The 23,198-nt window shown below is 37.0% G+C and overlaps 1 protein-coding gene across 8 annotated transcripts in view; it reads left to right on the top strand.

Annotated features, from left to right (window-relative positions):
- The window catches only part of WDR72 (WD repeat domain 72), a 970,312-nt gene that overhangs the window by 502,902 nt on the left and 444,212 nt on the right, over nucleotides 1-23,198 (top strand). For all 8 annotated transcript variants that reach the window (XM_049903404.1, XM_049903402.1, XM_049903403.1 and 5 more), the window contains 9 exons: nucleotides 5,330-5,408; nucleotides 6,555-6,729; nucleotides 7,389-7,465; nucleotides 9,007-9,126; nucleotides 14,690-14,835; nucleotides 15,224-15,320; nucleotides 17,749-17,890; nucleotides 19,705-19,950; nucleotides 22,188-22,408. In XM_049903404.1, coding sequence (XP_049759361.1) covers nucleotides 5,334-5,408; nucleotides 6,555-6,729; nucleotides 7,389-7,465; nucleotides 9,007-9,126; nucleotides 14,690-14,835; nucleotides 15,224-15,320; nucleotides 17,749-17,890; nucleotides 19,705-19,950; nucleotides 22,188-22,408 — 1,299 coding nt within the window. In that variant the 5' untranslated portion in view covers nucleotides 5,330-5,333. The remainder of the gene's footprint in view (nucleotides 1-5,329; nucleotides 5,409-6,554; nucleotides 6,730-7,388; nucleotides 7,466-9,006; nucleotides 9,127-14,689; nucleotides 14,836-15,223; nucleotides 15,321-17,748; nucleotides 17,891-19,704; nucleotides 19,951-22,187; nucleotides 22,409-23,198) is intronic.

The raw sequence follows: 23,198 nt of genomic DNA, 5'->3' as shown, positions 1-23,198 counted from the left end.
ATCCTGGGTTTCCTGTGTCCCTCCAACCAGCTCCTGTCCCTTCCTGCCTTCTTATACTGGCTCCAGATTGGAGCTGCCCATTTGGTCTCAAGTATCTGCTTGAACTAAGAAGCACAGTTTTCACGAGTATTGTTGTATGTTTTATAGTCCAATCTAATCTTTGTCTGAAGAGTGCTCTTCGGGAATGGTTTTGGTACTGGGTTAGTAGAGTGTCCAGGGGGCATGGCTTCAGGGGTTCCTCCAGTCTCAGTCAGACCATTAAGTGTGGTGTTTTTATGTAAATTTGAGTTCTGCTCCGCACTTTTTTCCCACTCTGTTAGGGACTCTCTGTTGTGTTCCCTGTCAGGATGGTCATAGGTGGTAGCCGTGCACCATGTAGTTCTTCTGGTCTCAGGTGATGGAGTCTCTGGTTTATGTGGCCCTTTTGTCTCTTGGGCTAATATTTTCCTTGTGTGTTGGTGTTCTTCGTTCTCCTTCGCTCGAAGTGGATTAGGTGGCCACTCGCAAGCTTTTAAGACTCCAGATGCCACTCACCAAAGTGGGATGCAGAACATTTTCTTAGTAAACTTTGTTATGCCAGTTGACCTAGATGTCCCCTGAAGCCATGGTCCCCAGACCCCAGCCCCTGCTACTCTGACCCTGGAAGTGTTTGGCTTTGTTCAGGAAATTTCTTAGCTTTTGGTTTACTTCAGTTGTGCTGACTTCTACTGTATTGTGTGTTGTCCTTCCCTTCATCTAAGATGATTCTTGTGTATTATCTGGTTAGTGAATTCCTCTCTTCTTCCCTTCTCACCCTTGTAACCATCATAGAATGTTTTCTTGTGTGTTTAAACTTTTTCTTGAGTTCACATAATAGTGGTCTCATACACTATTTGTCCTTTTGCAGCCAACTAGTTTCATTCAGCATAATGCCTTCCAGATTCATCCGTGTTATGAGATGTTTCGTGGATTTATCGTTGTTCTTTATCATTGCGTAGTATTCCATTGTGTGTATGTACCATAATTTGTTCATCCATTCATCTGTTGTTGGACATCTAGGTTATTTCCATCTTTTTGTTATTGTGAACAGTGGTGCAGTGAACGTGGTTGTGCATATATCTATTCCTGTGAGGGCTCTTATTTCTCTAGGATATATTCCAAAGAGATTGCTGGATTGTATAGTGCTTCTATTTCTAGCTTTTTAATTGATTTCCAAAATGGTTGTACCATTTTACATTCTCACCAGCAGTGTGTAAGTGTTCCAGTCTCTCTACAACCTCTCCAACATTTATTATTTTGTGTTTTTTGGATTAGTGCTACCCTTGTTGGGGTGAGATGACACCCTGTTTTAGTTTTCATTTCTCTAATGGCTAATGATCATGAGCATTTCCTGATGTATCTGTTAGCCACCTGAATGTCTTCTTTGGTGAAGTGTCTGTTCATATCCTTTGCCCATTTTTTAATTGGGTTATTGGTCTTTTTGTTGTCAAGGTATTGCAGTATCTTATAGATATTAGACCCTTACCAGATATGTTGCACCCAAAAACTATTTCCCAGTCTGTAGAATGTCTTTTTACTCTTTCACTGAAGTCTTTAATGGGCATAAGTGTTTGATTTTTTAGGCACTCCCAGTTATCTAGTTTATCTTCTGGTGTTTGTGCATCGTTCCTTATGGTTTGTGTTCTGTTTATGCCATGTATTAGGGCTCCTAGCATTTTCCCAATTTTTACTTCCATGATCTTGTTATCATTTTAGTTTTTATATTCAGGTCTGATGCATTTTGAGTTAGTTTTTGTATATGGTGTGAGGCATGGGTCCGCTTTCATTTTTTTGTAGGTGGATATCCAGTTATGCAGTTCCCTGTCAATATACTGCTGCAGCCATTTTTGAATGATCTTCAGCAGAATTTTGCTGGCATGTGATATTAATGATATTGTTCTATAATTTCCACATTCGATTGGATCACCTTTCTTGGGAATAGGCATAAATATGGATCTCTTCCAATCAATTGGCCAGGAAGCTGTCTTCCATATTTCTTGGCATAGACAAGTGAGCACCTCCAATGCTGCATCTGTTTGTTGAAACATCTCAATTGATATTGCATCAATTCCTGGAGCCTTGTTTTTTGCCAGTATCTTCAAAGCAGCTTGGTCTTCTTCCTTCAGTACCATCGGTTCCTGATCATATGCCATCTCTTGAAATGGTTGAAAATCGACTAATTCTTCTTGGCATAATGACTCTGTTTATTCTTTCCATCCTCTTTTGATGCTTCCTGCATCATTTACTATTTTCCCCATAGAATCCTTCACTATTGCAACTCGAGGCTTGAATTTTTTCTTCAGTTCTTTCAGCTTGAGAAACTCCGAGCGTGTTCTTCCCTTTTGGTTTTCTGTCTCCAGCTCTTTGCACGTGTCATTATAATACTTTATTTTGTCTTCTCGAGCGGCCCTTTGAAATCTTCTGTTCAGTTCTTTTACTTCATCAATTCTTCCTTTTGCTTTAACTGCCAGAAATTCAGGCCAGTTTCAGAAGAGGACGTGGAACCAGGGATATCATTGCTGATGTCAGATGGATCCTGGCTGAAAGCAGAGAATACCAGAAGGATGTTTACCTGTGTTTTATTGATTATGCAAAGGCATTTGACTGTGTGGATCATGACAAACTATGGATAACACTGTGAAGAATGGGAATTCCAGAACACTTAACTGTGCTCATGAGGAACCTTTACATAGATCAAGAGGCAGTTGTTTGGACAGAACAAGGGGATGCTGATTGGCTTAAAGTCAGGAAAGGTGTGCTGCAGGGTTGTATTCTTTCACCATACCTATTTAATCTGTATGCTGAACAAATAATCCGAGAAGCTGGACTATGTGAAGAAGAACGGGGCATCAGGATTAGAGGAATACTCATTAACAACCTGTGTTATGCAGATGACACAATCTTGCTTGCTGAAACTGAAGAGGACTTGAAGCACTTACTAATGAAGATCAAAGACCACTCTCTTCAGTATGGATTACACCTCAACATAAAGAAAACAAAAATCCTCACAACTGGACCAATGAGCAACATCATGATAAACAGAAAAGATTGAAGTTGTCAAGGATTTCATTTTACTTGGATCCACAATCAACATCCATGGAAGCAGCAGTAAAGAAGTCAAAAGACGCATTGCATTGGGCAAATCTGCTTCAAAGGACTTCTTCAAAGTGTTGAAGAACAAAGATGTCACCCTGAAGACTCAGGTGTGCCTGACCCAAGCCATGGTATTTTCAATCACATCAGATGCATGTGAAAGCTGGACAATGAACAAGGAAGACTGAAGAAGAGTTGACACCTTTGAATTGTGGTGTTGGTGAAGAATATTGAATATACCATGCACTGCCAAAAGAAGGAACAAATCTATCTTAGAAGAAGTACAACTAGAATGCTCCTTAGAGGCAAAGATGGTGAAGCTGCGTCTTACACACTTTGGACATGTTGTCAGGAGGGGTCAGTCCCTGGAGAAGGACATCATGCTTGGCAGAGTAGAGGGTCAGTGGAAAAGAGGAAGACCCTCAACGAGGTGGATTGACAGTGGCTGCATCGATGGTTCAAGCATAACAACGATTGTGAGGATGGTGCAGGACCAGGCAGTGTTTCGTTCTGTTGTGCATAGGGTCGCTATGAGTCGGAACCAACTCAACGGCGCCTAACAACAACAACATCCAGTTGTGCCAGCACCATTTGTTAAAAAGACTGCTGTTTCCCCATTTAATGGACTTTGGGCCTTTGTCAAATATCAGCTGCTCATATGTGGATGAATTTACATCTCGATTCTCAATTCTGTTCCGTTGGTCTATGTATCTGTTGTTGTACCAGTACCAGGCTGTTTTGACTACCGTGGTGGTATAAAATGTTATAAAATCAGGTAATGTGAGGCCTCCCGCTTTGTTTTTCTTTTCCCTAATGCTTTACTTATCCAGGGCTTCTTCCTTTTCCATATGAAGTTGATTTGTTTCTCCAACTCATTAAAAAATGTAGGAATTTGGATCAGGATTGTGTTATATCTGCAGACCGCTTTGGGGTAGAATTGACTTTCACAATGTTGAGTCTTCCTATCCATGAGCATGGTGTATTTTTCCACTTACATAGATCTCTTTTGGTTTCTTGCAGTAGTGTTTTATAGTTTTTTTCATATAGGCCTTTTACATCTCTGGTTAGAATTATTCCTAAGTATTTTATCTTCTTGGGGGCTATTGTAAATGGTATTGAGTTGGTGATTTCCTTTTCAAAGTTCTCTTTGTTGATTGTTCTGGAAAATTCTTTGTCATGGGGACTCTCCTGTACATTGTAGATTGTTTAGCAGCATCCTAGGTTCCTGCTTATTCGATGCCAGTAGCATGTCTCCAGACATTTCTAAATGTCCATCATGGGGCAAAAATCACCCTGGTTAAGAACCACTAATCTAGAAGACTGAGTTTCAGTGTTTGGTTAGGAAAAAAAACAAAGCTCAAAAATCACCAAATGCCTGTAGTATTTAACAGTATTAAACCATGTATTTTGCTACTTAATAGTAGCTTCTTCCTGAAAACTAACAAAGCTTTCATTTTTATTCCATGGAAAATTTTGTTTATGAGTTGCAACTGTCAAAATTGAAGAATGTTGCCAAATCTTGCTGAAACAGCCATCTGATCTTTGTGAACGTAAATCAGATGTAAATTATCCCATGTTAAGTGTATTTTCTAACTGTACCTGTGTCTTTGTTAATGGATGTGTAAACCTATCAGTTTTCTAAACACAAGTTTTCTAAATATTAAGCAGCAAGGATGATTTTAGATGTACTTTCAGATGAAAAAAAAAATTTTTTTTTTTTTTTCAGATGAGATGCAAGAAACTCTGTCAGTGAGAGACCAAATGTGGCCTCTGGGTGGCACTGTTTATTTTTAATAAAAAATGATATTTCAGCTTGAGACAATGTGGTACTTGATGCATTATGCTTTTCGGAATATGTACCTTCAATTCAGTGAAATAAACCATTTTCAAAGGATACAGTTTCGATGGAAGGATTGTTGTACTGTCATTCTAACATACCATGATATTCCTACAATTTCTTGTAGGCCAGGTTGGCCCTAAAGTAAGGTTTGTAGGCTGGAGACAGGGTGTAATTACCCAAACAAAAAGATACAGGTACAGTATGTCATCCCCTGCTAATGACTACAACATTTCCTTGCCCAGTGATCTGTAACAAAAAGCCACATAAACTATCCTGCTGCACTTAAGTGCAACACTGAAGTAAAACTTGGTGGCACAAAAATTATTCTAGCCAACTGAGTCAAAATTACAGAGAATAATACAAAGTTATCTCTGCTAGGGAGATGTGTATTTGGAATGTCACCAATGGACGGTGTATGGAAAAGGCCACACTTCCTTACAGGCACACTGCAATCTGTGTAAGTACCCTAACTTCCCTCAAAACCTCTCTGAATTCTACAACTGGCTTAGAGAATTTGCTATGCACACAGTTAAAGAAATGTCTTCGGAGGATATTCTTTCTTACAAAATATGATTTTTTTGTAGAAATATTTTTGTCATGAAGGTAAAATATCCTCAGTATTCATCTGCTATTTTGACATTTTGCTTTCTCAAGAGTTATTATGGAGGCTAATTTTTTAAAAATATTTTTTGTTTGTTTTTATATCTTTCTAACACAGATAAATTTGAAAGACAATATTCTTAGTTTTCCATAGTATCACTCACAGAAAACAAAACAAACCAACCCAACAACAATAAAAACAAGAACAAAACAAAACAAAAAAACAGGGAAAGATTTAGTCTTAAATCTTTTAACGCTATTTTATAAAGCAAATTTTTTTTTTTTCATTTTTCAATTTTAATCTGCTTTTGGATGATAGGTTCTTAATTTCTGAATTTCTTATTTACGGAAAGAGAACAAAAGGCCTAACCATAACCTTTGTAATCATGTCCCAATATTTAAAACAGATTTTGGCTTTTGGTAGATGGATTCCAAAGCACTGACAGTTTTTTGTTTTTATTTTAATCATTGCTTTTAGAGCTGATCACTTGCATTGCTACATTCACAAACTCCATTTTGTTTTTCTGGGAATAAGCTCTTCACAGTGAGAGAGCTCATTAAAGGTAGACTGTTTTACTTGATCTTCAATAAAAGCCATTCTCAAAACTTATTTGGCAGGATTAATTCCTTAAGTGCTTGCCAAACACTTTTATTTATTTGCCAAATGTAGCAGTGTTGCTGGGTTAAGGAATCTGAGTCTTGTTGTTGTTTCTTAGTTCTGTATAGCACACCAGAAACGACATAATACTTGTGAGCTTTTCATAATTTGGCATAAGATTTCTTCTTTCCACAAGGTCTCCAGCTCTTCAGAAAAATGATGAAGTAAAGTGAGAATAAATACAAAATCAACACGTTTTGAGTAGAAGAATTGAACTAAAGAAAATTTTAGTTGCTGTTCTATCCAGTATCTTAAGTGAATGAATGATAAAACTAAAATCCAGAGAAGTCTTCAGTACAGCCAAAATTAAGTCAATGTTTTTGCTTTTGATTTTTATTTGCATAGTATTACCATTGCTCATTCCGGATGACAGGAGAAGGCTGGCTTCTGTGTTGTGGAGAATACCAGGATGTCCTCATAATTGATGCTAAATCTTTGGCTCTTGTTCATACTTTCACATCATCTCAGTCTCCTGATTGGATCAACTGCATGTGCATTGTTCACTCCGTGAGAATTCAAGGTAATAATTAGGTATTGTAGAACACTAAGAAATTGTATATAAAAATAACCACTTTTGAAGCATTTGTTGTCATTGGTCAAAAGTTAAAGATGCTTCTTTATGTTTACCTAGTAGTGAGAATAGCTGTCTAACCCAGATCAACTGAGAACACAAATACCAGTGGTCCAAGTCATTGGAAAGTCAACAAGAGGGGAAGGTCAAGTGGAAAGGAGAGCACTATCCAGTACTGCCTGGTACATTTTAAGAGTGATGAGGAACAGTTTGTTGTAGAATAGCAGGACTCTTAGAATTTTCATCCTGCTGTATCTTCTGGATGTAAACATGAAGATAATTTAGTTTTTGTAATAAGCAAATATAGAAAAAGAGAAGGCTGGATCCTTAATTATTTCTGAAATAGGAAGGTGTAATATTTCCAGTATGATGCCTTCCAATATGGTTCTGCTTTTAGTCATGCTCTCCTTTTACATGGGAATCAATTTGAAATTTTAAAGCAAATTTGGAGCATTATCTAAAATGTTTAGTTTTTTTTCAATAAAACAAGACTGAATAATTTCCCACCTACACTGTCCTGCATAGTCCTTAAATAACTATGAAATGATCTTTACAGGAACCAATTATAGCTGCAATCTGCTCATATGTGACCTTTGTTCTATTTACAGAAGATTCTCTCTTGGTAGTATCTGTAGCTGGTGAGCTCAAAGTCTGGGATCTCTCTTCATCTTTTAACAACATTCAGGTTGGCTTTTTGAAATTTTTTTTTATCTTTTTAAGTGAAATTTTAAAATTATGAAGGTATTATATGTTCATTGTTAAATGTTCAAATAATATAGGAGTGAATAAATTTTACCTCCATATATATATTCCCCTATCCCTCTTCCCAGAGGAGGGCGTTGGTAACAATGGGATGATATTCTTCCAACCATTTCTCTGTTCATATACAAATGATTTTATCTACACACACACAAATTGATTACATTTTTAATTTTAAAAAACTGTCATAGAAGAATATCTCTCTGTCCCTCACAGCAGAAGACCCTTTTCCTTTGGGGTGTGTAGGGGCAGTGGCAGGAAGATGGCTATGAGGAGGTCAAGGACTGAGGCTGGCACAAATGGTTAAGCACTTGACTACTAGCTGAAAGGTTGGTGGTTTGAACCCACCCAGAGGTGCCTCAGAGTACATGCCTGGTGATCTGCTTCCAAAAAGTTACAGCCTTGAAAACTCTCCTCTGCACATACGGGGTTGCCATGAGTTGGGATCAACCTGACTGCAAGTAAAAACGGCAACAGCTGGAGGTCACCGATTGGAAGTGTGGCATATTTGCTTGCTCCCTCACAACAGGCTGCAAGTTGAGATGAAGGAAAACAAACAGCCATAGTATTTGTACTAGTGGCAAAATTATTTAGGCTGTCCGAGGGAGCTCAGGAAACCCTGGTGGCATAGTGGTTAAGTGCTACAGCTGCTAACCAAAGGGTCGGCAGTTCGAATCTGCCAGGCACTCCTTGGAAACTCTATGGGGCAGTTCTGCTGTGTCCTGTAGGGTCGCTATGAATCGGAATCGACTCAATGGCACTGGGTTTGGTTGGTTTTGGTTTGAGGGAGCTCTGGCTCTCCTTAGGAATTCCTTGGTTAAGGAAGCCAAGGAACTGTGTTGGGATACTAAGCCCAATAAAGGCCCACCCAGCATTATCAAAAACTTATCAGGAATATTCTGTATTTTCTCTGTGGGCTACTCTTCTGTCTTTCCAAAGCACTTTGTTCGTTTTTCTATTTCAGCAATTAAGATATTACCTGTTGCTGTTGAATGGATTCCAACTCATAGTGACCCTATAGGACAGAGTACAACTGCCTCATAGGATTTCCAAGGAGCAGCTGCCAACCTTTTGGTTAGCAGCTGAGCTCTTAACCACTGCACCACCAGGGAATCAATTAAGATATTAGAAGGTTTTTTTTTTTTAATTTTATTTTACGTTTTTATCTTTCTTCTGTGTCTCAAAATCAGTAACTTGTTCTTACCTTTACATTCTCAGCATCTAGCATAATCTTCCCACACAATGTTTGTTGAATGGTTGTCTATAATGATGCCTTGAATCCAGGTAGGTCTCCTGCTCTCAGCTTCTTTTGCAAAAGAACTTCTTAGTTCAGAAAACTTAAAAGGAAACTAGAGTACTTTTCATTTTAATAATGGTTGGATCTACTTGAGTGGCAACGGAGCACATCTTCTCATGATGATAGAGATATTAGTAGTAACTAGTAAAATGTTTTCATTTCTTTTGAAGGAAAGGCAAGATGTCTATGAAAAAGAATACAAATCTCTGGACTCCCTGAACTGCCAGACAATACGATTTTGCCCATATACAGAGAGACTTCTACTGGTGGTATTTTCTGAATGTTGGAAGGTATAATGGAATAACATAATAAATACCAGTGGTATATAAATGTAATTTGTTTTCTTTTGTGGTCCAAAAATTGTAAGAATATGATTTAAATATGATCAAACTCTTTATACTGTTTTTATCAAAACATGAATGACTTCTGACTTTTATGACTGGCTTTTACCAGTTTTCCACTCCCTGCATTCAGCTGTTCTGATTCCTAGGATGGAAACCCTGGTGGCATAGTGGTTAAGTGCTACAGCTGCTAACCAAAGGGTCGGCAGTTCGAATCCGCCAGGCACTCCTTGGAAACTCTAGGGGGCAGTTCTACTCTGTCCTATAGGGTCGCTATGAGTTGGAATCAACTCAGCAGCACTGGGTTTGGTTTTGGCTCTGATTCCTAGTATATTTAGTAGTATATCCTAACTTGACTAATATGAAACCATAATAATAATAATGAGCATTTATCCCTAAATTGTATTCAAGAGTTGCTACCTTCATTTCAAAATGAAGGTGCCATTAAGTCGATTCCAGCTCATGGCAGCCCAATGTGCAACTGCGTGGTCTGTGCCATTCTCACAATTGCTGCTGTGTTTGAGCCCATTGTTGCAGCCACTGCGTCAGTTCATCTCTTTAAGGGTCTTCCTCTTTTTTTCTGATCCTCTACCAAGCATGATGTCCTTCTCCAGGGACTGGTCCCTCCTGATAACATGCCCAGAGTATGTGAGATAAAGTATCGACATCCTTGCTTCTAATGAGCATTCTGGATGTACTTCCTCCAAGACAAATTTGTTCATTGTTTAGGCAGCCCATGGCATATTCAATATTCTTCACCAACATGATAATTCAAAGACATTGACTCTTCCTTCAGTTTTCCTTATCCATTGTCCAGCTTTCACATGCATATGAGGCAATTGAAAACACCATGGCTTGCTTTTTTTTTGGGTCAGGAGTACCTTAGTCCTCAAAGTGACATCTTTGCTTTTTAACAGTTAAAAAAGATCTTTTGCAGCAGATTTGCCCAATGCAAACTGTCACTTGATTTCTTGACTGCTGCTTCCATGGGTGTTGATTGTAAATCCAAGTAAAATGAAATCCTTGACAGCTTCTATCTTTTCTCTGTTTATCACGATGTTGCCTATTGATCCAGTTATGAGGATTTTTGTTTTCTTTATGTTGAGGTGTAATCCATACTGAAGGCTGTGGTCTTTGATCTTCATCAATAAGTGCTTCAAGTTCTCTTTGCTTTTAACAAGTAAATTTGTGTCATCTGCGTATCACAGGTTGTTAATGAGTCTTCCTCGGGTCCTGATACCTCATTCTTCATATAGTCCAGCTTTTCGAATTATGTGCTCAGCATGTAGATTGAATAAGTATAGTGAAATGATACAACCCTGACACACACCTTTCCTGACTTTAAACCACATAGTATTTCCAGTTCAAACAACTGCCTCTTGGTGTAAGTACAGGTTCTTCATGAACACACTGAAGTGTTCTGGAATTCCCATTCTTTGAAATGTTATCTATATTATGTTATGCGCAAGTCGAATGCCTTTACATAGTCAATAAAACACAGGTAAACACCTTTCTGGTATTCTCTGCTTTCAGCCATGATCCATCTGACATCAACGGTGATATCCCTCGTTCTACGTTCTCTTCTGAATCCAGCTTGAATTTCTGGCAGTTCCCTGTCAATGTACTGCTGTAATTGCTTTTGAATGATCTACAGCACAATTTTACTTGTGTGTAATACTAATGATATTATAATACTAACGATATTACTGATACTGCTTGAAAATGGCCACATTCTGTTGGATCTCCTTTGTTTGGGATGGGTACAGATTTGGATCTCTTCCAGTTGGTTGGCCAGGTAGCTGTCTTCCAAATTTCTCGGCATAGAGGAGTGAAAGCTTCCAATGCTGCATCCGTTTGTTAAAATATCTCAACAGATGTTCCATAAGTTCCTGGAGGCTTGTTTTTTGCCAATGCCTTCAGTGTAGCTTGGACCTCTTCTTTTAGTACCATCAGTTCCTGATCATATGCTACCTCCTAAAATGGTTGAACGTCGACCAATTCTTTTTGGTACAGTGACTCTGTGTATTCCTTGCATCTTCTTTTGATACTTCCTGCATTGTTAATATTTTGCCCATGGAATCCTTCAATATTGCAACTTGAGGCTTGAATTTTTTCTTCAGTCCTTTCAGTTTGAGAAATGCTGAGCATGTTCTTCCCTTCTGGTTTTCTGTCTCTAGATCTTTGCACATTTCATTATAATACTTCATCGTCTCAAGCTGCCCTTTGAAATCTTCAGCTGTTTTGCTTCATCATTTCTTCCTTTCGCTTTAGCTATTTGATGTTCAAAAGCAAGTTTCAGAGTCTTCTCTGATATCCATCTTGGTCTTTTCTTTCTTTCCTGTCTTTTTAATGACCTTTTGCTTTCTTCATGTATAATGTCCTTGATGTCATTTCACAACTGATCTGGTCTTCATTCATTAGTGTTCAGTCCATCAAATCTATTCTTGAGGTGGTCTCTAAATCCAGGTGGGATATACTCGAGGTTGTACTTTGGCTCTCGTGGACTTGTTCGAATTTTCTTCCACCTCAACTTGAACTTCCACAGGAGCAAATGGTGGTCTGTTCCCTAGTCGGCCCCTGGCCTTGTTCCGACTGATGATATTGAGCTTTTCCATTGTCTCTTTCCAGTTGATTTGATTCCTGTATATTCCATCTGGTGAGGTCCAAGTATACAGTCACCATTTATGTTGTTGAAAAAGGTATTTACGATGAAGAAGTTGTTGGTTTTGCAAAACTCAATCATGTGATCTCCAGCATCCTTTCTATTCCCAAGGCCATGATTTCCAACTACCAATTCTTCTTCCCCCGACGTGTCTGTCAGTTTGTTGTACTGTGGGGGTTTCCATGTTGCTGTGATGCTGGAAGCTATGCCACTGCTATTCAAATACCAGCAGGGTCACTCAAGGTGGACAGGTTTCAGCTGAGCTTCCAGACTAAAACAGACTTGGAAGAAGGACCTGGTGGTCTACTTATGAAAATAATTAGCCAGTGAAAAATCTTATGAATAGCAGCAGAACACTGTCTGATATAGTGTCAGAAGATGAGCCCCTGATGTTGAAAGGCACTCAAAACATGACCGAGGAAGAGCTGCCTCCTCAAAGTAGAGTTGACGTTAATGATGTGGACAATCAAATGGTCTACTGTGCTGGGAATGATAGCTTGAAGAGGAATGGCATTGCATCTGTCATCAAAAAGAACATTTCCAGATCTATCCTGAAGTACAGCACTGTCAGTGAGAGGATAATATGTATGCCCTTATAAGGAAGACCAGTTAATAAGATTATTATTCAAATTTACGCAGCAAGCACTAAGGCCAAAGATGAAGAAATTGAAGATTTTTGCCAACTTCTGCAGTCTGAAATTGATCAAGCATGCAATCAGGATGCTTTGATAATTACCTGTGATTGAAATTTGAAAGTTGGAAGCAAAGAAATAGGATCAGTAGTTGGAAAATATGGCCTTGGTGATCGAAATGATGCCAAAGGTCACATGATAGAATTCTGCAAGACCAGTGACTTCTTCATTGTAAATACCTTTTTTCAACAACATAGATAGCGTCTATACACATGGACCTAATCAGATGGAACACACAGGAATAAAATTGACTACATCTGTGGAAAGAGACTACAGAAAAGCTCAATATTTTGAGTCAACAAATGGATGCAGCTGGCAGTGCTCACTTTTCTATGCTAGGAAATCTGGAAGACAGCTACTTGGCCAACTGACTGAAAGATGTCCATATTTATGCATATTCCTAAGAAAGGTGATCCAACTGAATGCAGAAATTATGGAACAGTATCATTAATATCACACGCAAGTAAAATTTTTCTGAAGGCCATTCAAAAGCAGCTACAGCAGCAGTACATCGACAGGGAACTGCCAGAAATTCAAGTTGGATTCAGAAGGGGACATAGGACCAGGGAGATCATTGCTGATGTCAGATGGATCATGGCTGAAAGCAGAGAATACCAGAAAGGTGTTTACTTGGGTTTTATTGACTATACAAAGGCATTTGATTGTGTGTATCATAACAAATTATGGATAACATTGCAAAGAATGGGAATTCTAGAATACTTAAATGTGCTCATGAGGAACCTGCACATAGAGTAAGAGGTAGTTGTTCAAACAGAACAAGGGGATACTGCATGGTTTAAAGTCAGGAAAAGTGTACGTCAGATGTATCCTTTCACCATACTTATTCAGTCTATACGCTGAGCAAATAATCTGAGAATCAGGGCTATGTGAAGAAGAACATGGCTTCTGGATTAGAGAACAACTCATGAATAACCTTGCTGAACGTGAAGAGAACTTGAAGCATTTACTGATGAATTTCAAAGACCACAGCCTTCAGTATGGATTATACCTCAACATAAAGAAAACAAAAATCCTCATAACTGGACCAATAGGCAACATCATGATAAATGGAGAAAAGTTTGAAGTTGTTAAGGATTTCATTTTACTTGGGTCCACAATCAACACTCTTGGAAGCAGCAGTCAAGAAATCATACAACGCATTGCATTGGGCAAATCTGCTGCAAAAGATCTCTTTAAAGTGTTAAAAAGTAGCGAAGTCACCTTGAAGAATAAGGTATGCCTGACCCAAGCCATGGTGTTTTCAGTTGCCTCATATGCATGGAAAGCTGCAGGATGAATAAGGAAGACTGAAGATGAATTGATACCTTTGAATTGTGATGTTGGCAAAGAATATACCATGGACTGCCAAAAGAATGAACAAATCTGTCTTGGAGCAAGTACAACCAGAATGCTCCTTAGAAGCAAGGAATGGTGAGACTATGTCTCACATACTTTGGACGTGTTATCAGGATGGATCAATCCCTGGAGAAGGACATCATGCTTGGTAAAGTACAGGGTCAGCAGAAAAGAAGACCTTCAGTGAGATGGATTGACACAGTATCTACAACAAGGGGCTCAAGCATAACAACTGTGTGGATGGCGCAGGACCAGGCAGTTTTTCGTTCTGTTGTACACAGGGTTACTATGAGTTGGAACGGACTCAATGGCACCTAACAACAAGTTACCATCATTTAGTAGCATCCTTTTTTCTTCATTGTTTCATATAACTGGGTCAGGTACAAAACTGTATTGTCTTACTTGTATGGTGATAACATCGGGGTAACAAAGAATTTCTGTTATATAAATGTTTTGTGTAATAAATTTTCAAGTGTTAAACTTGGACTGCCTATATGGAAAAGAATAAAACTGTATGGAAATTTGGGGATTTTTAGACCTCTACTTAATGGGCACATTCTAAAGTGATTTAGCCTTATATAGTTTATCCACTAAAACCTACCATAGGATAAATGTGGAAAAATAAGTACTAGTGAAATATCATCTTGCTATATGAGAACACTGTGCCCTGTTAAACTTAATTTGTTGCCTTTTGAATAATGTTATCTAAATAAATAGGTTTGTAAGTATGATTTTTCTTTTATCTCATTGGAGTATTAGATTGTAAGCTTTTGCTAATGTACATCATTAACTTTTGTTTTAGGTTTATGATTATTGTGATTTTTCTCTCCTGTGGACTGAAGTTAGTAGAAGTGGACAGTTCTTTGCTGGTGGGGAGGTGCTTGCTGCTCACAGAATTATCATCTGGACAGACGATGGTCACAGTTATATCTATCAGCTGCTGAACAGGTGGGCTCAGATGGGAGCGGCATACAAAACATTCAGGTAGAAAATGAACTTGGGAAGGTTTATTATGGAAAAATCCCTGCATACTGCCCATGATCAAAAACCAGAACAAAACAGCTTTGGCACTAGAAGATTTATCCTGGGCTTGGTAGGCTTCATCCTTTGTATAAAACAGCAGGGGATGAAGGAATGAGACTAACCATGTATAGCTTTTACAGCTGGTTCTGGGTTTTCAAAAAGTCACTTGTAATTATTACCCAACAATTTCTAACTAGAGTTTAGAAACTTGAATGGTACCATCTGGCTCTTGAAAGTCGGAGAAAAACAAAAAACAAAAAATGAATAAAGAACCCCAAAGTTCTAAACTTGGCTTTTTATTTTTGCCATACAGTGGGCTTTCAGAAAGCATATACCCTGCTGATGGAAGAGTACTTAAAGAGACCATTTATCCTCATTTACTCTGCTCTACTTCTGTGCAAGAAAATAAGGTAATGTAGGAATAGAGTGACTGCCTCAAAGCTGTTTCACTTGATTTCTTAAATAAATGTTGCTTTGTAAGAGTCAGGCTTGAAAAATTGAAGCATTGCATCAAGTTGTTAATGAGAAAATCAAATCTAATTGTTAATGGCTACTGAAGAGAAAACTGTCTTTAAAAATCTCATTTTTATGTCTGGTGAACTAAACAATGCATTTTATTGAAAACTATAACTGTTGACAAGTACAAAAGAGGAATTAAAAATCCTAATCTCAACACCATACCATGTTTACTGTGAATATTTTTTTTAATATATTGTAATTGGAAAGTTTTCAAATACTTAGAAAAGATGCAGTAGTACAATGTTCACATATATACTCTTAGATTTACCAAGTGTTGAGTTTTTTCCACATTTGCTTTCTATCTCTCTAAATATAAATATATGTGTGTGTGAGTATATATATATACATATACACACATGCATATATACACACATAATTTTTTCACTGACCCTTTTGATAGATGGTTTGACAGAACGCTGTTAACATTTGAATGCATCTATTCCTTTTTTCAAGCGTTATGAAATGGGTTTGTGTCCTGCCTTTTTTTTTTTAATTTTTTAACTTAGACATGTATTGAGATAATTTTCACATGTATTTAGCTATTGTTCTAAATAAAATTCCTTGTTAAAACAAATATCATGATTTCTAACAGGGAGTTTGATCACAAAAGCAATATTGTGGTTTACTCAGAAAGAATTTTTGGGTTATTTTTTAGAAAAACCTACCCTTTCTTCCTTTATAGCTCCATTTTGCTCTAGGAGAAAGCACACCAATAAAAAAATCAACTTAAAAAAATACTAATCTTGCTTTGTTTCACAAAATGCGTAGACATAAATTTATGTGTCATCTACCAGTAATGCTTAGACAACCACAGCTGCCTCTGTATCTTAAATGTGGGAAGTGCCTGTAAGCTACTGAAATATGAATAATCTGAAACTGAAGGAAGTTGATTTACCCATCTTTATAGACCCTTGCCCTTTATCCATGCAGGAAGCAAAAGCCAGACATTATTTTTCTTATTAAAAACATCATTAGTATTCACTATAAGATGACTTATTCTCTCTTGCGGTTAGGAGCAAATAAAGTCACGGTGGTGGGGTGGGAGATGAGTGTGATAGATACATTGAGTTTTAAAAAATGTTCTGTAAACCTGTAGTACTAACATGACCTAGTTTTCAGAGAAAAATCAGAATTCATATGAGTAAGGGTCTATAAGGGTGTTTTCAGATGATCAATAGAACTAGAGAGGAAACTACATAGAATAAAATTTCAGTGTTCCCACAGTTGTAATTTGTGATGCTGGGAACATATCTGCTGATGGAGTTCTAGTAGCAGGAATGAGGGCTCTCCCTTTCTTTGCCAGCTTTATGGGGACTGCCATAGCTTTGCATCACAGCTAGTGATTGCTGAGGCCTGTGCCAGGGATCCTGGCTGTTGAGATGAGAAACTGGGTTTACCAGAGTCTTAGGTAAGAAATAAGACTAAGTGCTGAGGTGGGAGTAGCTGGGGTAGAAACAGCCTGAGCCGTGGTGATAAGATGTTTGAGTACATCAACTGAGAGTAATGGCAATGACAATGAGCATAGCTAACTTCTACCGAGGCCTTTTTTATTACCAAACATACAGACTACCTCATCTACTTCAGTTTCCACCATGACCTTGTTTTGAAACTGATGTTCAGAGAGGTTAATACCAAAGGATTTGAATCCAAGCAGTTTGGCCCCAGAGTTTGGTAATGCGTCTTTAAAACTGAAACGGACCTTAAAGAAATCAGGCCCTCTTTGTGAGCAGTAGAGTCAGAAGACAGGTGTTCTTAAGGCAGAATTACTGGATTTGGGGCTCTTAAATCAGAATTAAGACAGCGGTTCTTAAGCCAGGGGCTCTTAAGCCAGGGGCTCTTAAGTCAGAATTAATGGACTCTATATAAAAAAAAAAAAAATTTTTTTTAGTTTTATATAAAAAAAAAAAAAATTTTTTTTTATATATCTGTATCTATCGCCTTAGACAAATCAACCTTTCCTCTCTTGGTTTACTCATGTATAAAATGAAGACAATGATAATACCAACTTCACAGGATTATTGAACTAAAAATGTGAAGTGCCTAGCAGTATGTATACTACATGCATAGTTAGATGTTCTTCATAATGGTTTGAAGTCTAGCTAATGACTTTGCTACTTGCTATATAAAGAGGTTTTTGGTCCTAAATCAGTGATTATTTCATTTAATTTAGTTGAAATTTTTGAAACAGTGGCAAATAAATTGAAAAGATTCAATTGTTTAGCTATGAAATCTTGTTTTTCCATTTAAAAATTGTGGGTATCTCTATTTTATAGTTAGATATTTTTCCTACATAAAAGTTAACTCTTTGTTTCTGACCAGAGCCTTCCCTTTGTTATGGGCTACGTAAATGAAAGGAAAGAGCCTTTTTATAAGGTGCTTTTCTCTGGAGAAGTCTCAGGAAGAATTACTTTGTGGCGCATCCCTGATGTTCCCATTTCGAAGTCTGATGGTTCTCCTAGAGGTGAGACAGTTTCTGTTTCTAATCACATGTCTACTGAGAATTAATTTACAATGAATTTAGTGTTTTTCTAAATTACATAATATAGCTACAAACAAAAATTTTCTCGGGTACCACTACAAATTTAATTATTTTTAGTATGTTCCCTAAAATATGCAAATACAAAAATAAGTATAAACATGATTCTGATAGATTTTATGTAATAGTAAGTACAATCAATATAGTTCAAACTGACATCAGTTTAACATAACGAGTGATGTTTCATTGAAAGAAATGAATGCTGGCAATATAAATATGGGATAGGCTGATACATCATATTCATATTTTTGAATTGTCATGTTTATATATGCCCTGTACCCTTTTCCAAAGGCCCTGGTGATCCAAACAGTTAAGCCCTTGGCTGCTAACTCAAAGGTTAGCGGTTGGAGCCCAGAGGAGAAACACCTGGTGATTTGCTGCTGGAAAGATTACAGCCAAGAAAACCCTGTGGGTTAGTGCTACTCTGTCACATGGGTTTGCTGTGAGTCGATATGGCTCGATGGCACCTAACAACAACAGCAACCCCTTTTCAACCCTTTCCTCTATTGGAATTATTACAGCTTCTTGTAACTGCAAATGCAAATATAAATGTGGCACTAAAACAGTTGGCAATTGTCCATATGATTTAGCATTTGTTTATTTTAATTTTTCTTAAATGACAAAACTGAAATCATTAAAGTAGTCATTATTGTGAAGAATGTGTACTTCAAATTCAGGAACCTTGTGATGGCTCTTTTCCCCTTATTCCAAAATCAGTAAAACATCTCTGTTGTCTAGGGGTACAGCAGAAACAGGATCCCCATTTTCCTCAGTACTTGAATTTCTAAGCACAAATTTGTGCTGTTTAACAAGTTTACTGGTATAACTTTTAGTGTTCCTGTCCCACATCTTTTCTAAATTGTTCATAATAGACCTTCTTACAACTTCAGTTTTAAGTTAAAAAATCATACCATGCTCACTATTGAGGCTGCTTGATGATGACTCTAGGGATTCTCGTGTTTGTTCTGCCTCCCAGCAGCAGAAGTAAGCTTCTAGCCAACCTTGTTTGTAGCTAGAACCATAGAAGTTTCTGACAACTTTTGGTGCTAGTCTAGGCTTTGGAGTTGAGGTTGTCAGTCATTGTGGCATACCTCCTGAAGGTCAGTGAATCCTTTTCATACAGAGGCAGGTTGGCTTTAACTTGTCTTCTTCATTCCTGGATACCAAGCCTCTTTCACTTTTTGAGCCTACCTGAGGCCCAGTTCACATGTTTGAGTGATCAGCTATGTAAGATGATATTCAGTACTCTTGGAGGCTTGGTATGATTTTGAGATATTCAAATTCTTAACCCTTAAACAGTAAATTTCTTCTACTTCCCTCACCCAACTAAGAGATACTCAGTTTTCCCTGTTAACATGCTAAAGCAAATAGAATACTCATTATATTGATCTATCATTTCACATCACTGCAAACATTTCTCAGTTGACCTCAGTCTAAGATGAATGAATTAATGCGTACCTATTCTTCTGGGCCTCTGAAGGACAGAGGACCAATGCAGTCGAATTTTGAGTGAACACAGTGGGTGGCAAGAGAACTCTTCTGCTTTTTTTTTTATTCTTCTGGGCCTCTGAAGGACAGAGGACCAATGCAGTCGAATTTTGAGTGAACGCAGTGGGTGGCAAGAGAACTCTTCTGCTTATAGCACACTCTTAGGATGGCAAAAGAGTCTCTAAGGAATGGCACCTTGATAATTTCCATATCTATGTTGAATTGATTAAATTTTCTTTTTTTTGTTTTAGTGATACCAATAAGTACCACCTGGACCCTTCAAGATAATTTTGATAAGCATCATACCATGTCACAGAGTATTATCGATCATCTTTCTGGGTTTAAAGATGGGGCTGGAACTGCAATAGTCACTTCATCAGAGTATATTCCAAGTCTTAATCAACTAATATGTGGCTGTGAAGATGGGAGAATTTTCATTACACAAGCTTTGGATGCCGCCAAAGCAAGACTCCTAGAGAGTGGTTCTTTATTAAAAGGTCATTGAATTTTATTTGACTCTATTTATTTATTTGATTTATCTAAGCTTCAACTTCAACAAGCTGTACTAAAGAAGATCGCAGAGGCTTAAACATTCACTGATAAATTTGTATACATTTTAATTTTAAAGTAAAACATACATATAAGTTTTTTAAATAAAGTTAAGCAGATTATACAATGAAAAATAAGTTTCTTTTCTTCTTTGATTATCCAGCCCTCTTCACTAAAGGTGACTGCTAATAATAGTTTCTATATACCCTTCTTGACATTTTCTATGCATATACAAGCACATAGCAGTATAGCAGTGTGCATTCTTTTAACTATATTACATAAATAGGAGCATACTCTACACATCTGCCTAAACGTCCTTAAAAAATCTTAATATCTTGGAGCACATTATTTATATGCTCTTTTAAAATGTGTGATGATAATCAAAATTTAAATTTCAAAATTTTCTATTAATGGATGTTTAGGTTTTTCTAGTCATTGACTACCATAAAAATACATAATTGACTATCTTTGCACATGTATGTGGTTATATCTTTATTATTAATTCCCAGGAGTAGAATTACTGGATCATTTTTAATTTTGAAAATTTTGAAAATAAGTCTAAAATGTTCTCCAAAGAGCTTACATCCATATACATGCATGCCACCATCAGCCTATGAGAATACCATTTTCTCCATACATTTGCTGACTTTGTGTGCTATTAGACATTTTAATCTTTACCAATCATGAGAAAAAGAGTATCTTCCTGTTTTAATTTGTATTTCTTTGTTAATGACATATGTATGTAGTTGTATACATCTGTGTACATTGCACGAGCTAATGTCTATTAAAGAAAGATCATTGTGCAGTAAATTATGTTCTGTAAGGGGGAAGGAAACAGAGGAGGTGATTGAGATTTTAGGAAGTATAGAAAATATTGTGTGGGTCTTATTAGACTAGAAGATTTTTAAGGGGTCAGTACAAAATCTCAATTGAAAATAACATCCCTACTATTGTTCCCAGCTTACTTTGGCTACTTAACTAAATGTTACTGACTTAATGACTGAAGTAGGGGAATGAATGGCAATGAACCGAGGAGAGGGAGTTTACTTGTATAGAGCTAAATGGCTGCTGTTAAAAGTTATTGAAAAAGCTTCGATCTTAGCATTTTTTAATCTAGCCTGATAGATCTGTATCCAGAAAACAAGTAGAAACCTACATTTGACTTCTCCCATATGAATTAGCATTCCTCATGGTTTGCTAGGGGATACAAAGAGAGGATGTGCCTGATGGAATGGAAGTAACTAAAGTATAATAATGATGCTTTGAGATTCATTTTTATTTTGAACAAAGAGAGTTTTTGGTCTATACCCCTCACCAGTTTTTTTAGGTTAAGCTAATGCAAAGGAAGAAGCAGCGTAGTTAATGAAAGAGTAGTAAACCAACTGTCAGATCTGTGTTCTAGTACAGTTATAGCATAAAATATCTGTGTGCCTGCCAAGTGCCTGACACAGTGCTAAGGAAATTATGGACATTATCTTATTTATTCCATAAAATGGCTTGTGTGAGTTAAGTACTATTACTATCCCAAATTTTCAGATTCAGTACCTGTGTTTAAAGCAACTTGCTTAGAGTGACTTACTTAGTAAGTGATAGAACCACAAATATAAAGCTGCATTTCTGTAACACCAAAGCTATGCTCTTAAACATTACACTGTGCTTTTTCACACTTGGGTACAAGTCACTTAACCTCTCTGAACCTTCAGATACTAACTTGTGAAACCAAGGGGTAAAACTAGGTAATCTTTAACAACTTGCAAAGCAAAAACTTTCTGTGAAAGTTTGCTTTTCTTTAATACTAGACTTGGTCATGCTAATTTAAAGGATATCAGTTTTTAGTAATATTCTGAGCTTATATTCATGGCAGCAAAATATATGAATTATTTACTCTTTTACAACAGGGTTTGCTATTTCATGGCACTGGAATTGGTAACTTGCTAATGTCCTCAAATAATTAATAGACTTTGAACAACCAGCTTTAGAACTTCATCAAAAACATGATCTATCTTACGATGAAGCCTTTGGCTTTTGCTATGATCCAAGAGCTGTCATTAATTTTCTCAGTCAAGTGTATAGCTATGATTATATGAAATTTTTTTTATATAGTAAAATTATATAAAAGGAAATCTCAAAGCTATTTCTGAAACAAAGATAATTTTTTTATTATCTGATGTTTCTTGTTTTCCAGATTCCGTCTATCACAGAGTTCTTAAAGGCCATTACCAAAGTGTTACTTCATTACTGTATCCCCATGGTCTCTCATCAAAATTAGACCAAAGTTGGATGTTGTCTGGGGACCAGGACTCATGTGTCATCTTGTGGGATATCTTTGCTGAACAAATTCTGCATAAATTCTCTTTGGAAGCTGGTCCAGTAACAAGTCTTTTTATGTCACCAGAGAATTTCAGAGTAAGTTAAGACAAAAAGTGAAACATAGCACAGCAATCTGAAAGTTATCTAACAGTACAGAAAGTTTAGTAAACAAGAAAAAGTAACCCATATTCCCACACACAAAAAATTGTTCTATGTATATATAATACAACTGGGTGATTTTTGGATATTCCTTGCTAATCTATATATGCAATCTGTTACAAATAATTTGGTACTGAAGCAGAGATTTTGTCAATTCTTGGTTTTACAAAGGCCACTTAATTATCTCTCTTTAAGTACTTACATTTTTTTCTGGTTCTGTATCTTAATTTTTAATGAAATTATCTTCTTATTATAAAAGTAATAGATACTCAATATAAAACCAATTCAAACAATACCAAATCTATAAATCAAAAATTAGCTTTTGCCTTCACTATTTCCTCTTCTAATAATATTGATACTTACGTTTTCTTTTCTTAAATTGATTTCTATTTGCTCTTTAATTTATTTAACAAATAACAACCATTACCAAATTTATGTGCATCTACATTTTACTGGGAAAAATGAAATACTTTTAGGTATAGTTTTCCCATGAACTATCAAATTCAGCACCAAGCAGAGCTGATAACCAAACCAAAACCAAACCCACTGCCATCAAGTCAATTCCGACTTATAGCGACCCTATAGGACAGAGTAGAACTGCTCCATAGAGTTTCCAAGGAGCGCCTGGCAGATTCGAACTGCCGACCTCTTGATTAGCAGCCATAGCGCTTAATCAGTACGCCACCAGGGTTTCCAAGTAGAGCTGATACCTTTGTTAAATTATGAA

This window comes from Elephas maximus, chromosome 12, assembly GCF_024166365.1.
Source record: "Elephas maximus indicus isolate mEleMax1 chromosome 12, mEleMax1 primary haplotype, whole genome shotgun sequence".
In the NCBI taxonomy this organism is placed as follows: domain Eukaryota; kingdom Metazoa; phylum Chordata; class Mammalia; order Proboscidea; family Elephantidae; genus Elephas; species Elephas maximus.
This window is presented reverse-complemented; position numbering and strand designations above follow the sequence as displayed.